Below are 13,029 nucleotides of genomic sequence, written 5' to 3'. Positions count from 1 at the left end.
AGCATCTTTCCTCCTTCCCTCATTTTAGCAGCTGGTGGCAGCCTGAGGTGGAGGCTCAAGGTAGAGGCCTGAGGTGCGTCCTGACAGGTCCCAAGTACTGCTCTGTTCTTTGTCTATTTCTCTTCTCTGCACCTCATTTCACTTTATAAAGAGATAAGATGGACAATGCTAGGTACATTTCTCCCTTTCCTCTGAGGCTGGTTGCTGGTTTCCTCTCACTGCCTGGCAGCTCAAAGGCAGCACTGACCCTCACCAAGAAGAGAACAAACGAAAGAAAAACATGGAAGAAATTATCACGATTCTTCGGGAAAACTTAGGTGACTGCCTTCTGCTTAAGTAGAATAGTCTCAGAAAGGTTTTTCAGAATGTGTTTTTACTGTGGTCTAAGTCAACTTTCAGGCACAACTGTGGCTGTTTCCACAGTCTCTTCAAATGTGTGTCTTTCCAAAGTAACCTGAGAGAAAAGGCTAGATCAGATTTAATGGGTGTCAGCAGATACCTAACACAGCAAGCTCTCAGTGATACCTGAGACCCACAAATCAAAGAAGGGGTGAGTCATAACTTAGTAACACACATGTGTGTGCACGTGTGCACACACACACACACACGCTTTGAAATTTTGGAGATACAATCCCATTGAACATGTAGAAAGCCTTCTGTTTTCTTCCATAAAATATATTGAATTGAATTCTCATACTTAGCCATAAACTTTTTGGGGGGGGTTTGGGGGAAGCTGTACTTTTGAGACAAGAGCTCATGTATTCCAGGACCTCAAACTTAATATATAACCAAGGATGGCTTTGAACTCCTGACCTCTTGCATCTATCTCTAGACCTATTATCTTTTTAAATGAGATTGAGCCTTCAAATGATTTTCCTGTTCAACTAAATATTTTCTAATATTTTCTAGTAGACTTTTCTTTTAATTCATATTATATACATATAGATTACATATACATAAATACATAAATATATATGAGAGAGAAAGAGAGAGAAGGACAGAGAGAGAGGGAGGTAAGGAGGGAGGGAGAGAGAGAGAGAGGGAGAGAATGAGAATGGGGGTGTGTGTGGGGGTGTTTTCATTGTGTAGTCCTGGATAGCCTGGAACTCACTCTGTAGACCAGGCTGGCTGGACTCACTGAGCTCTGCCAAGTGTGGGATTAAAGGTCTGTACCACCATGCCTGGCCCTTCTCATGTGCTTGAAGCCAACATATTGCATACTGCCTTACAGGTATCTGGTCTGTTATGGTAGCCTGCTTCTTCCTTGAGTCTCCTAACAGTCCAGATAAGCAGCAGCTAAACCAGCCGACACCTTAGAGTCACATAAAGCCTCAATTTTGCCTTTCGCTCTGGATGGTTTAGACACAGCCATATGTCAAGTCATATTTCTGGCAAGATCCCTTCATAGTTTCTAGGCTAATTTGGTATCATGCAGTTGTGCAGTATTATATAATTCTGTGGCCAAAGGCAACGGCATTGTCAGTTAGAATTCTTCACGGACATTAGCTGCCATGTTATGGGTTTCTCTTGTCATGAGACTTTATATCCCCTGGCCAGTCTTATCCTCTGTCTTTTCATGTGTCTTACGTTTAAAAATGTAATGTCAGCCACTAAAATAGCTCTTTTTATGGGGTCCTTTGGACAGTCACTGCACTTCAGCTAGAGTGACGGAGACAGGAGGATCCCTGCGTTTGCTCACTGGCCAGTAATTAGCACACTTCACGCCAGTGAAAACCTTTAAAACAATCCAGTTGTTCCAGCAGTTCCTCCAACTGGAGGATGCCTAATAGGTGAAAGGTTACCCAAGGTAACACTCTAGGGAGAGACAATCAAAACTTAGGCTAATAAAGCATAGGCTAAGACATGTACAGATTTTTTTGTGCACATCCACACACCTGTCCACAAACGCATAAAGAGAGCACGGATCGGGGTTGGGGATTTAGCTCAGCGGTAGAGCACTTGCCTAGCAAGGGCAAGGCCCTGGGTTCAGTCCCCAGCTCCGAAAAGGAAAAAAAAAAAGAGAGAGCACGGATACAGACTTAGACCTGGCACACTAGACAGACAGCGCTACCGTTTACCAGCAGAGAATCTGGGCAGCAACATGGGAAGGTGGATTTGGAGCATGTTACAGTCCTTCTAAGGGAGACAGGGGATGTCCAGTAAACAGTTGTCCGTATTGCCCTCGAGATCAGACAATGGCACCAACCAGAGAGGTTGGCTTGGCCTTAGAGCGAAGCAGAGGACTGACTGAGCCAACGGCTGCCAGTCTTCCCTGTATTTATGACAGTGAACGCATGCAAGGTACTCTGAGTACTTATTAAGTTGGCATTACTCTCACTGCAGCTCAAACCTTTGGTCTTTCCTATATTTGCTTTAGGGGGAGGAAAATCAATTCGTTTAATGCTGCCAAGCCTAATGACCTCAGTTTAGTCCCCAGGACCTCCGAGTAGGAAGAAAGAACCATCAGCCCAGGGGCATATAAAACAAAATAACAACAACAAAAAAAAAAAAAAAATCAAAAAGAGGTTCTAGCCTAAACAATGTTTGGTTAACAGATAGCTTCTGATGGCAGTCTATCACATCATTTCTGCAGACTGACACAAAGCTGGCCTGGCAGGCATGTTGTGGGAGGGTTAAAAAAAAAAAAAAAAAAAGAGCAAACTCCAACCAAGTTGACCATTGTTTGGTTGTCACAATCAGCCAGCCTTCCAGTTGTAAGAAAATTATGTAGAGAAGTTTTGCTACTCCTCTGCGTGTGAATGGACTTGGTATTTCCCAGAGTTGGGGTGGGTGCACATCGTGAGAAGGCCCATTTGTGAGCTATTTCTGGTCAACTCTTTAGAGAAGAAAAAAAAAATCCAAAAGTTTGTGGGATACGGGTGCTAGAGAGCAGTTCAGTATGTTCAGAGCAGTCACAAACCAGTTTTTGTGCCCTCTAAGCCTAGCACATCACGGCTGCCCTGCCGATTGGCCGGATTATGTGAAGGGGGTTGGGGCCTTAGGATTGAAAAGTGTTTTCATAGATGTTATTATACTTGATCCTAAGATCCCAGCTAAGTGCTAGTCACGTTTTAAATAATGAGGAAACTCATAGGCCATTTAGACAATTATTCTATGTGTCAGATCTATGGAGAACTAGATTCCCAGCCCCTCAGTTCTCTTGCGTACCCTGTGTAACACTTACAAGATGTCCTTGTCTGGTTCAGCACAGACCTGTTCCAGGTGCTCTTAAGTTGTCTGTTTGAAGATGGCTCAGGAGTTAGGTGGATCCAGAGTTCGGGGTCTTAAGAGGGCATTACTTTATGGTCACCACACAATGGGCTGGTTCACAGGGGAAGCACGGTGGTGTTTAAGTATATAGACAGGTGGTAGGCAGGTAGGTAGGCGACTGACTGGTTGATTGACACTGAAACGTGTCAGCTGGTGCAAGTGGTGTATTTCCCCCAGGAACACCTTCCTAAAAAGAACCCCTTTCCCACATAGCGAGTAAAGCAGTAAAATGTCCCTTCTGAGATCCGAGACCTGAGTGGTCTTTACTCCCATACAAGGGAGCATCTCCTCATAACAGCCAGAGTCAATGATGCTGAAGATTGCCAGAAAACCAAGCTAAGAGTGAAACAAACGTGTGGTGAATTTTAAGTTTATGTTAGTTTATGTATGTGCATGCTTAACTTCTCATGATGACCTGCTTCAGAGCTACAAATTTTTAAAATGATATAGTAAAGCTAAATATGTATGTATGTATGTATATGTGTGCATGCATGTATACATGTATACATATTCATCCCAGGCCCCATGAGCAGAGGCATGTAGTCGGGAGGAAACTGTTTCCTGGGCTTTCCTCCCTCTGTTGGCATGTTGGGCGGGTCCTGTGAAGAGACGTGCCAGCCGCTGCTCATTTCCCTTCCCCTGGCATCAGGCCCAACATCAGGATCAGGTCTGAAGCCATCTATGCAACCTGGACTCGGGTCCTGTCTCCCCTGCTGACAGAAGTCTAAGTCCTAGATTCCTCTTAGGGACCAATATGACATAGACGGTGTGGAGACGTGAGAACTTGTCAGGAACTCTGTCCCTTGCATAACCGAGCCAGTGAGAAGGGGCGACAGCACAGCTCCTTTAGGTATGAGCGCAGGTGCTGTGTTTCCAGGGTAAATCGGTCTCCTATCGACAGTGGTCCAGAAATGGCTCCAAACCAAGTGTGAACTGCCTAGGCTCCTGACTTGCGTGTGAACAGTTGTTCTTTTGACCATCTTTGGGGCTTAGGAGTCTTGGTGGTGACGACATCAACATGTTCGAGCTGCCTGAACATCCTCGCTGATTCCCGGTTCCTCCACTTGCCCCTGATCTTGCTCTGTGTGTGTCGTTCATTTGTAGAGTGTAAATGGCATTCGCACAGAGGAGGTGGCTTCCGTGACTCAAGGGCCGTCCGCCTACCCTGCCTCTGAACGGGAGTGCCCCAAGCAGTCAGTAGTTCCTAGTGAGAGCCTGATGACCACCCCGCCGGAGTCTCCACAGAGCTTTGGTTCTGGGTCCCTCTCCAAAAACAGCAAGGAGGCCAAGGAGACAGAAGAGAAGGAGCAGGGGGCAGGTGGCCATCTTGGTGCTGAAGAGAGGCCAACAGGCCCACGTGGGGAATGCTTAGGAGTGGAGGAACAGGCCAGTGCGTTAAGTTTCCCAGTAACTCCAGCTTCCTGTCAGCTGCACCTCAGTGGGGAAAAGGCAGACAGTAGCGAAGAGCCGGGTGCACCAGCAGAGACCCCTGAGACCCAGAGCGGATCTTTTCTGGACTCTCCTGTGGGTAACCAGTTCCCCATCCTCACTCGAAGTTTCCAGGTAGTAACCGATTTGACAATGCAGGTCTAATGACACTCTCCGGTTGCGGGCCTGGAATCTGGTCTGTGGAGGAGGTGAGGTGGCAGTGGTGGTAAAGGGTGTAGTCTCTGCTGTTTTCAGTGTCACCGTTAAAAGAGAAGCCTTTGATGGCGTAAAGAAACTCGGAGGAGTTAACTCTGACTAGTCACGTTTTCTCTTATAAGGACTTAACCAAACTCTTAAAAATAAACTCCAGCTATTTACTGAGGAGCAGCTGGTGTAAGGCGGTTCCTCTCCACTCTCAAGACGGAGCCATGGTGAGAGGTGAATTACAGAGACTCCTGTCGGGAGGAGCCTTCAGAATCCCAAGACTGTGCTTGAGGATTGAGTTTCCAGTACTCCTCACTGACATTATGATTCTTAGATGAAAAGTTAGACCTCTCTGTTGAACAGCCCACCACTTCCACCGCCTCCTCATAGGGGTTCCCGCGATCACTAACTTCTGCACTACGGTGAATGGCTGCTTGACCTTATCACGATCCAGTGGTAGTTTTAGGGTGATTGATATCCTGGAAAGGTGAACAGATAAGCAGAAAGGCCTGGGCCGTTCCACTAATGTTCATTCTTTCGGAATTCTGAAATTAATCACCAGGTGGTGGGAAAACTGATTTTTTTTTCCTTTCTGGTTTTCCAAATACTGTTTCTTCTCGGGGAATCCATAACGAACATCTGACATTGATTTGAAAGAAGCTAATGAATTCCAAGGGAATGTGTCCCGGGGCTTCTGCTGCTCCCTGTACGTTTGTACTTAGTGGGAAATGTGCCTGGTTTTCTTAATTATAATGTCCAGTCACAAGGACGAATAAAAGTGATTTCGATTTGGCAAATAATTTTATATTCAAATTCCGAAGGTTGGTCTGAAGTGTTTTATATCGCCGGTCATAAACTGTCTGGTGTTCTAATTTCCATTAAGCTTATGAAAGTGGCTGCAGCAATACCTCTTCCTGTGCCCTTCTCAAATGTGGCACCTTGACAGGGCCGTTTGGGAATCGTGTCCTTTGGAGAACGACTCCAGCGTTTGCTTGATGCAAGCTAATGCTTTGATCAGATCAGGGTCAGAAGGTTCAGCTCTCCACGGCCTCCAAGAAGGTTTGGCCCACTCTGTTTCTTTACTGCCTACAGCCTCCCCTGGTGAAGACTCAAACTGTCACCATCTCAGATACTGCCAATGCTGTGAAAAGTGAAATCCCAACCAAAGATGTCCCGATTGTCCACACGGAGACCAAGACCATCACCTATGAAGCTGCCCAGGTAAGACACTGTCTGCTGCTTCCCAACAAAGACTGGCCAGCTCAGCTGATAAGCGTACTCATTTAGCATGCACGAAGACCCGGGGTCAGTCCGCTAACCACATAAAACTGGCTGGTTTGGGCCGGTTCAGTTGGTGAAGCACTTGCCTCACAAGTACGAAGACCTGGCTTTGGGTTCTTTAGATGGAAGCTTGCAGGCCCACTAATCTGACCATGTGTCCGGGAAAGGCCATGTTTCAAACAAAAGAGGAAAAGCACCTGAGGACTGATACCTGTTGGTTATCCTCTGACCTGTGCACCTGTGTGTGTGCACACACATACAAACAGTTAAGAAAATAAAAACCGGGTGTGCTCATGCACACCTGTAATGCCAGCACTTTGGCTGTAGAAGCAGATGGACAGGAGTTCAGGGTCATTCTCAGTTACCTCGTGAGTTTGAAGCCAGCCTGGACTGCATGAGACCCTGCCTCAAAATAATTTATCTTAAAAAGTAAATCAATGCCAAATGTCAGTGGAATAACATTATACTTAATATGTGTGAGACCCCAGTACCAAAGAGCAAATGCCATTACCACTAATCTGTCCACTTGTGTCTGTCCATGCAAGTCATTTGGGAAAATTATTCTAGTGCGATGTGAACATGGGCTTTGGGTCAGGTAAACCTGCTCTCAGGTCTTGATCCTCCGTTTCCTAACTTGACAAGTCATTAAGCCTTAACCAGCCCTGCTAATGATGTTACTTTCCATGTCTTGGTATTGTTGTGAGGGTTTAAATTTTTTTTAATCTCTTATTTCCTAATTACAGTGAAACTTCATCATTTTTGGTAATTCGGATGCATCAGAGTTGTGTTCTGTTGAGTTTACTGTTTTAGTCACAGATGGCAAGAAGTTAACCCTCTACTCTTTTTTTTTTTTTAAGATTTATTTATTTCATGTATGTGAGCACACTGTTGCCTTCATCAGACACATCAGAAGAGGGCATCAGATCCCATTACAGATGGTTGTGAGCCACCATGTGGTTGCTGGGAACTGAACTCAGGACCTCTGGAAGAGCAGTCAGTGCTCTTAACCGCTGAGCCATCTCTCCAGTCCTAAGATGAGCTCTTAATTCACCTCTACAGCAGATGTTTATTGAGCTTTTAACTATTAAGTCAAAGTGGTGTAAGGGTAGACAGTTCCTATCCTCTATGTTCTGGAATGTTCTGGAAGGAGAAAAGGGTAAGCAAGAAAGCACTCCAACTCCAGACACCGTGGCCCACAGTGGAATCCCTACAAAGAAGGCAGAGGCAGGTGGTTGGGAATTTGAGACCCTCCCTGGGCTAGCCTGAAAGACCTTGACTGGAAAAATTAACAAGCAAAAATAAAAAAGGAGGGAACACATGTAAGCACACATCAGATACTAGACAGAGGTAATTCAAGGAGCTGCGGGTGCCGCTCTGTGGTAGAGCACAGTGCAGAGGGGCAGCAGGGTAGCTCTGGCTCAGCCCTGAAGATTTCTTCAGTCAGCCGCCCACGAGCCGAGCCGCATGATGCTTCACCCTCAGGAAGCTTGGAGGGTAAAATGTGTGCTTTGCAATTGGAAACAGCATCGTATGCCTGAGAGGGGGAGCTGCTGTCTAGATAATCCTAGGCCAGTCACCAGCCTCTCCATCGATGGCTCTGACTTGAGACGGAATGACATACCACTGCAGAGGTCTCAGGGAGTTGAGATGAGGTGGCTCTGAGGAGCACTGGCATCTCTGTGATGTCCGGTCAGTGTCTTGTGTGCTCCTCTCCTCTCGGCGCGGTCCAGAGTGTGGGGTTTAACTTGGTGAGTGACAAGTTGCTTTAAGGTTTCTGGCAGTGGGTGATAAAGTAGCATCATTAAAGCAATGGCCTTTTAAAGATGACTCCCAGAGCTGCGTGTGGACTGTATTAGAGTAGGAGCAGGCCTGGAGACGAGGAGATGATCATGAGAACAGAAGTAAGTGTAGCCTTAAGAAGTGAAGGGTAAAACCTGTCAGTAAAGAGAGACAGAAAAGAACTATCTGTCAAGTAGGCCTTGGCAGTGGAGGTGACTGAAGGAGGAGGAAACTGGGGATTCGAAAGGAATGGCTTACATATGCAAAGGAAGGCATGCTTTAAATTGTCACCGAAGTGCCTTTCAGAGGGGGAGGTGCGGGGCTGGGTTAAGTAATTTATGGAGCTTACAATCAATCGAGGTACTTCTGTGTGGCTTCTGCTGGGGACCAGTCTACATGATAAATGTGAGTGAACAGTACGGCCAGACTGTATTGTTTTAATATGATTGTGTAGCGTGAATCAATCCGGCAGCTCAGCTGTATTTCTTCACCCTCGCTAGTTCCCAGTAACCACATAGAAAAACTGTGATTTATTTCAGGCGACACCTCAATAGCTGGGTAGTTAAATGATCTATAAAAACCCCTATGCTAATCTGGCTACCTCCCAGCCCAGCCCCATAACACTCGCAGTTTAATATTGTTCTAGCTCTCTGCTTCAGAAGTTTCTTCCCATGGTGTCTTCAGACACCCTCTTCCCGACTCCAATCCGAATTCCCCTCCCTGCTGCTGGTAGAGGTTCCCACCCTACTCGCTCCTCTGCCCAGCCATTGGGTGATCAGCATTTAGTGACAAGGCAGAGAATAATGCTCAGAACTGTTTACATAAACTTGAGAGAGGAGATTCTTGGTATAAGCATGACAGTGCCGTGTCTGAATTGAAACAAGATATGAGGACAGAGAATTCAGCATTTGAATAGCACAAGGATAACATTTACATGGTGCACAAAAACATGCCTACACCAAAAATGGGACTCATATTATCTTTTGTTCATGGGCAGAAAGGGGGAAGTATATGTAGTCATGTATGTAAGAGTATGATGTGGCCTTCAGTGGCAATACATTCTCCCTGGATAGATAATTAAAAGTAAAGGGCTAAGGAGATGGCATAGTTGGAAAAGGGCTTGCTGTACAAGTATGAAGACCTGAGTTCGGATCCCCAGCACCCATGGAAAAAGCCAAGTGCAGGGCAAGCAACTGTAACCTCAGTGCTGGTGGGCAGGGGTCAGGAGAGGGGACAGAAGGATCCCATGAACCCACTGTCCAGCCAAACTATATAAATTAATGGCTCTAGGTTCAGTGAGAGATCCCATTTCAAAAATAAGTTAGAAGCCATGCGTGGTGGTGCACAACTTTAATCCCAGCACTTGGGAGACAGAGGCAGGAGGATCTTTGTGAGTTTGAGACCAGCCTGGTCTATAGTGTAAGCTCCAGGTCAACCAAGGTTATACAATGAGACCCTGTCTTGAAAACAAACAACAAATAAATACATAAGATGGAGAGCAGTTGAGCAGACAGCCATTGCTAACCTCTGGTCTCTGCATGCACACACACATTCCTCACCTGCGTACACATGCGCACACACACATCTGTTTACTCACCTGCGTGCACACATTTACACGCATACTTCTATACCACAGACACAAACACTCAAAGAATGAAAAGAAAAAGTGTGAGCCATGTTCGTGGCTCACCTCCAGTCTTAGCACTTGGGAAACTAAGGTAGGAGGACCATGAATTCAAGGCCAGCTTCGACCTGATGTAACCAAAACAAAAAAGAAAAAAATCAGGTAAAAGAAGTGTGACCCCAAGAATTAGATCGAATCTGAAGGTTGGGCAGTGGTGGTGTATGCCCTTAGCCCCAGCACTTGGGAGGCAGAGACAGGTTTGAGGCCAGCCTGGTCTACAGAGGGAATTCCAGGACAGCCAGGGCTGCACAGAGAAAGCAAACAAGACTGGAACTGAGACTACTCAGAAATGGGAAGGAGGCTCACTGCACACCACTTAGACTTCATGTTGAAGTTTTAAAACTCTGTAGCTTATACATTAAGATTTTAGTGGGGCTAAGCTTGGCAGTACAGACCTATAATCCCAGATACCCTTAGGTCTGAGGATTGTGAGTTCAAGGCCAGCCTAGGCAACTGAGTCCCTATCAAGACTTTTTAAAAATGCAGGGTAGTAGGGCTCAGTCAATAGCGTGCTTGCCTAGCCTGCATGAAGTCTGGGTTCCACCTTCAGAACATTATAAGACAGGCATCCTGTTGAGGTGGAAGCAGGAGGGCCAGAAATGTATTCTGTCTGTCTGTCTATCCCTGCGCCCTCTCTGGCTTCACACACACACTGTGCTCCCCAAGTACACGATCAGCCTCCTGAGCGTTTGGACTTCTGTCCTGGGCAGCAATACCAGCTCAGTGGTGTCACCACTCACTACTTTCTTATAAGTGGGCCTCACACCCTCAGCACCTACTGGGTCCTGGGAGTGGGGACCTGCTCCTCACGCTTACGTGACAAGTGCTTTACCTGCCAACTCACTCCCAGGCCTCAAGGACACATTTTTTTTTTATTTCACTCTTTGATGGACAGCTGAGGTGTGTCCAGAGTTGGGCAAATGTGACTAGAATGCTGTGAACGTGCACAGGCATGTGTCCGTCGATGTGTCCTAGATAAACACCCAAGAGTGAAATGCCTGGCTCACAGGACAAGTGGGTGCTTACAGGGGACTGTCGGTGCTATGGTGCCTTTAAGGAAGGATTGGTGAGAGGGTGAAGGAAAGGAGACGGTGAGGGAGGAGTGGATAGATAGAATCAGGCAGCCATGATAGTGCCTCCATCTTCCTCCTCCAGAGACAGACAGAACAGAGTGCAGGGCGGGCAGCAGCGGGAAACAAACACAGATTCAGCTCTGTGCTCAGGGTCAGCCTCCCTGGCATGAAACTTAAGTCTGTTGTTTGGTTGGCTGGCTTTTTCTTTTTCTTTTTTCTTTTTTTAAGGATTTATTTATTTTTATTTATATGAGTACACTGTAGCTGTCTTCAGACACAATCAAGAGGGAAGGCATCAGATCCCATTACAGATGGTTGTGAGCCACCATGTGGTTGCTGGGAATTGAACTCTGGAAAGAGCAGTCAGTGCTCTTAACTGCTGAGCAGTCTTTCCAGCCCCAGTTGGCTTTTTCAAGACAGGGTTTCTGTGTAGTCCTGGCTATCCTGGAACTCACTATGTAGAGCAGGCTGGCCTCGAACTCACAGAGATCCCCCTGCCTCTGCCTCCTGAGTACACCACCACTCCTGGCTGATTTGTGCTCTTACAAAGCACGTCCACTCTGTGGTTTCTGATCCTCAGTGCTGTCTTTAGGCAGAGGACATGCTACAGTGCCAGGTTCTATAAATGAAAACTGGTGGGCGTGGTGCTGTGTGCCTAAAATCCTAGCATGTGGGAAGTAGAGGCAGGAGGATGGTGGGGAGGTTTCAAGGCCAGCCTCACCTACAAAGGGAACTTGAGGCCAACCTGAGTTACTTGAGACCTAGAGAAACAAGTAAGGAAACAGAAGATAAGGGATCATGAGTTCAAGTCCTGCTGTGGCCACATAGGGAGTTTGAAGCCAGCGTGAACCACTTGGAGCCTGGACAGTGAAGCGTTTCCATAGCTGGGTACCAGCCGTGGGGAAACTCAGTCTCCAGTCTTCAAACACACTTCTCGTCCATTCCGTGTCGTCTGAACACTGATCAGCTCTAGGACCCTGGACACATAACCGCCCTGAGAAGCCCAGTTTTCCTAACTACACAGAGAATCAAACAGTCTCTACCTCAGATACCTCAGATGTGAGGCAGCAGTCACATGGTGTGCTTGACACATAGTAGGAGTGTAAAACGTATATGTCGGGTCTGAATCTTTCATACATAATGGACTCAGCAGAAGAAAACACTAGTGGGCCAGGTAACACTGTCCCGCTGCTGTGAAGGGCGGGACCCCGGCTGTACCTTGGCTCTGCCCCTTCCTATCTTCTGTCCGCCCTAGCACCTCAGAGTGTTGTTTGTTCAGATGAAACGTGGCCCTGCTCATAAGTGAAATAAAGCCAGTCATAGTGTCCCATACCTGTGGCCTCAGTTACTCAGGAACTGAGGCAGGAGAGTTACATGAGTCTAGGGAGTCAGGGCTAGTGAGACCAAGTTGACAACACTGCTTATCCTGGTGGCTTCCATGGAGGAGGAGGGAGCGACTTGCTGTTGTCTGGTGTGGTGCCCGTGGTGGAATGTCCATTCCCTGCGGGGTGGTCCCTTTATGGAGATAGTGTGTGTCCGTGTCTGCGCTCCGACCCCTGACACCAGGGCCCAGTGTCTCCAGACCGCTAACTAGCAAGCACATGCCTTAGGTAACCCCCAGTTTTCTTCGGTCTTGGCCATAGAGGTCTGCTTGGCTCTACTGCCCACTGCCTGCTGATAACAATTGTCCCTGGCCCTACCACCATCTCTTTAGCTTCCTGCTAATATCGTTTCTTAGCTAATCCTAACTACCAGCCCTAGTCCTTGTTCCAGCCTATGTTTTGAAGCCTGGCGTTGAAAATACTTACGCCCCTCTCTACAGGAAGGAGCCTTACCGTGAGAGTCTCTGAGGCCTCCCGGGCAGGTATCCTGCTTTGTCATGGGTGGATACTTTCTGCCTCACATGGTCGGTCCCTGGCTCAGTTAGAGGTGACCTGTTCCTCACTGAGGGGTGTGAGGCTCCGTTTCACATTGTGAGCTGGTGCCTCGCCTGCCTCGAGGTCTTGATGAGAACACAATGACCCCTCCATAGTTTCAAGTCCCAGTTTTCTGACCTGGGGGTGCTGATGCTTCAGAGGCCCCTTGTGAACTGCAGCCATGTTTCCCCTGTGAAGCTGGGGTCACTCTTGAGGCTGCTACACTCCTGCCTGTCTTAGACCCATTCCACACTCCAGTTACTGACATGGTGCTGAGGAACCCCCGTACTCATCAACATTTTTGGGGAGCAGGGTACTCTGTAGCCCTGGCTATCCTAGAATTGATAGACCATACTGGCCTCAGACTCAGAGGTCTGCCTGCTTCTGCCTCCCA

The 13,029-nt window shown here is 47.2% G+C and overlaps 1 protein-coding gene across 50 annotated transcripts in view; it reads left to right on the top strand.

Moving 5' to 3' along the window:
* Nucleotides 1-13,029, top strand: part of Epb41 (erythrocyte membrane protein band 4.1) — a 154,095-nt gene that overhangs the window by 134,678 nt on the left and 6,388 nt on the right. For 32 of the 50 annotated variants that reach the window (XM_087548768.1, XM_087548761.1, XM_087548759.1 and 29 more), the window contains 1 exon segment: nt 5,995-6,123. The exons of 6 other annotated variants lie outside the window; for them this stretch is intronic. In XM_087548768.1, coding sequence (XP_087404894.1) covers nt 5,995-6,123 — 129 coding nt within the window. 50 annotated transcript variants of the gene reach the window in all.

The sequence above is a fragment of the Rattus norvegicus genome, chromosome 5 (assembly GCF_021556685.1).
Source record: "Rattus norvegicus strain SHRSP/BbbUtx chromosome 5, alternate assembly SHRSP_T2T, whole genome shotgun sequence".
NCBI classification, from domain to species: domain Eukaryota; kingdom Metazoa; phylum Chordata; class Mammalia; order Rodentia; family Muridae; genus Rattus; species Rattus norvegicus.
This window is presented reverse-complemented; position numbering and strand designations above follow the sequence as displayed.